The sequence below is a fragment of the Eurypyga helias genome, unplaced genomic scaffold (assembly GCF_000690775.1).
Source record: "Eurypyga helias isolate BGI_N326 unplaced genomic scaffold, ASM69077v1 scaffold43252, whole genome shotgun sequence".
Classification (NCBI taxonomy): Eukaryota; Metazoa; Chordata; class Aves; order Eurypygiformes; family Eurypygidae; genus Eurypyga; species Eurypyga helias.
The window spans coordinates 1-1,103 of NW_010234791.1; the positions used below are offsets into that span (position 1 = coordinate 1).

General features: G+C 42.2%; 1 protein-coding gene across 1 annotated transcript; it reads right to left on the minus strand.

The window, feature by feature from the left end:
- Positions 1 to 13: 13 nt before the first annotated feature.
- On the minus strand, positions 14 to 865 carry LOC104505611 (fibroblast growth factor 9; the record flags this gene model as incomplete). The annotated part of the gene is made up of 1 exon (XM_010146562.1): positions 14 to 865. A coding segment is annotated over one exon (246 nt), but the record flags the coding sequence as incomplete, so codon positions are not given.
- Positions 866 to 1,103: the final 238 nt, after the last annotated feature.

Sequence of the window (1,103 nt, forward strand, 5' to 3'; positions counted from 1 at the left end):
GTTGCCTTTGGAATTTCTATAAATAAATTTAACTTTTTTATTTTTATTTTTTTACTAAGAGGTCTTTGCTTTAAACTCAGTGGGGTGAGACCCAGAGAGCGATTAACTGAAACGTCTCTTGTTTAAGTAAGACTGCACCCTCCATGCCTTTGTAAAATGCAGCGTACACTTGAGCAGGCCACCAGCCAAAAATCCTGATGAATCAAATTATGGCAGGGGTGCACTGATCAAAAATTTAAAAGCGTGTCTATTCCCCAGCATGCATCAGGCCTTCCTCCTCCTCCTCCTCCTCCTCCTCCTCCCCTTGGCTCCTCTCTCTCTCGCTCTCACTCCCATTCACCCTTCTCCCTTTCTCTCTCTCTCTCTCGCACTCACTCTCTCGCGCTCCCTCTCGTACTAAATCAAGCGAGTGGGCATAGGCTCTCCTCCAGGAGGACAAACCTTTAAGTGCAGAACAAAATCAGCATGTTCCATCCAAGCCTCCATCATACATTATGCATGCGACAAAGTTTGGCAACAGTGGAGCTGATGTGATGACACAGCTAATCAATAAGAACCCACCGCATGAAACCTTTATAGTGGTTACTTTTTAAGGGCTCAAGTGAAGGAATTGTCTTTGTCAACTTTGGCTTAAAATATCCTTATATAGTTCCGGTACTTTCTCAGGGTCCACTGGTCTAGGTAAAAAATGTGTAAATTTTTGATGCCGTTTAGTCCTAGTCCCTTCTCTTGGAGTCCCATCTTTATTTAACGCAACGTAGTAACGTCTTCCAGTGTCCACGTGTTTATATAGATTTGATGAGTATGTGTTATACCAGTTTTCTTCAAACTGCTCTCTGAATACACACTCCTGGGTTAATTTTTCCTATGGAAAGAAAAGAAAAAGCAGTAAGGAGATAGAAAGCCACAAAAATAAGCTATTTTTTAAAGAATTTCTATTTTCACAGCTTGAAATCAGAACCTCCTTGCTCAATTTGCAAAATGAACCATTTCAGTATTCCCAGTTCTAGCTAAATAAAGCTGGGTGTTTCATAAGAGAAGGCTCCAGGGGGACCTCATTGCAGTCTTCCAATACCTGAAGGGGCTACAAGGAAGCTGGGAGG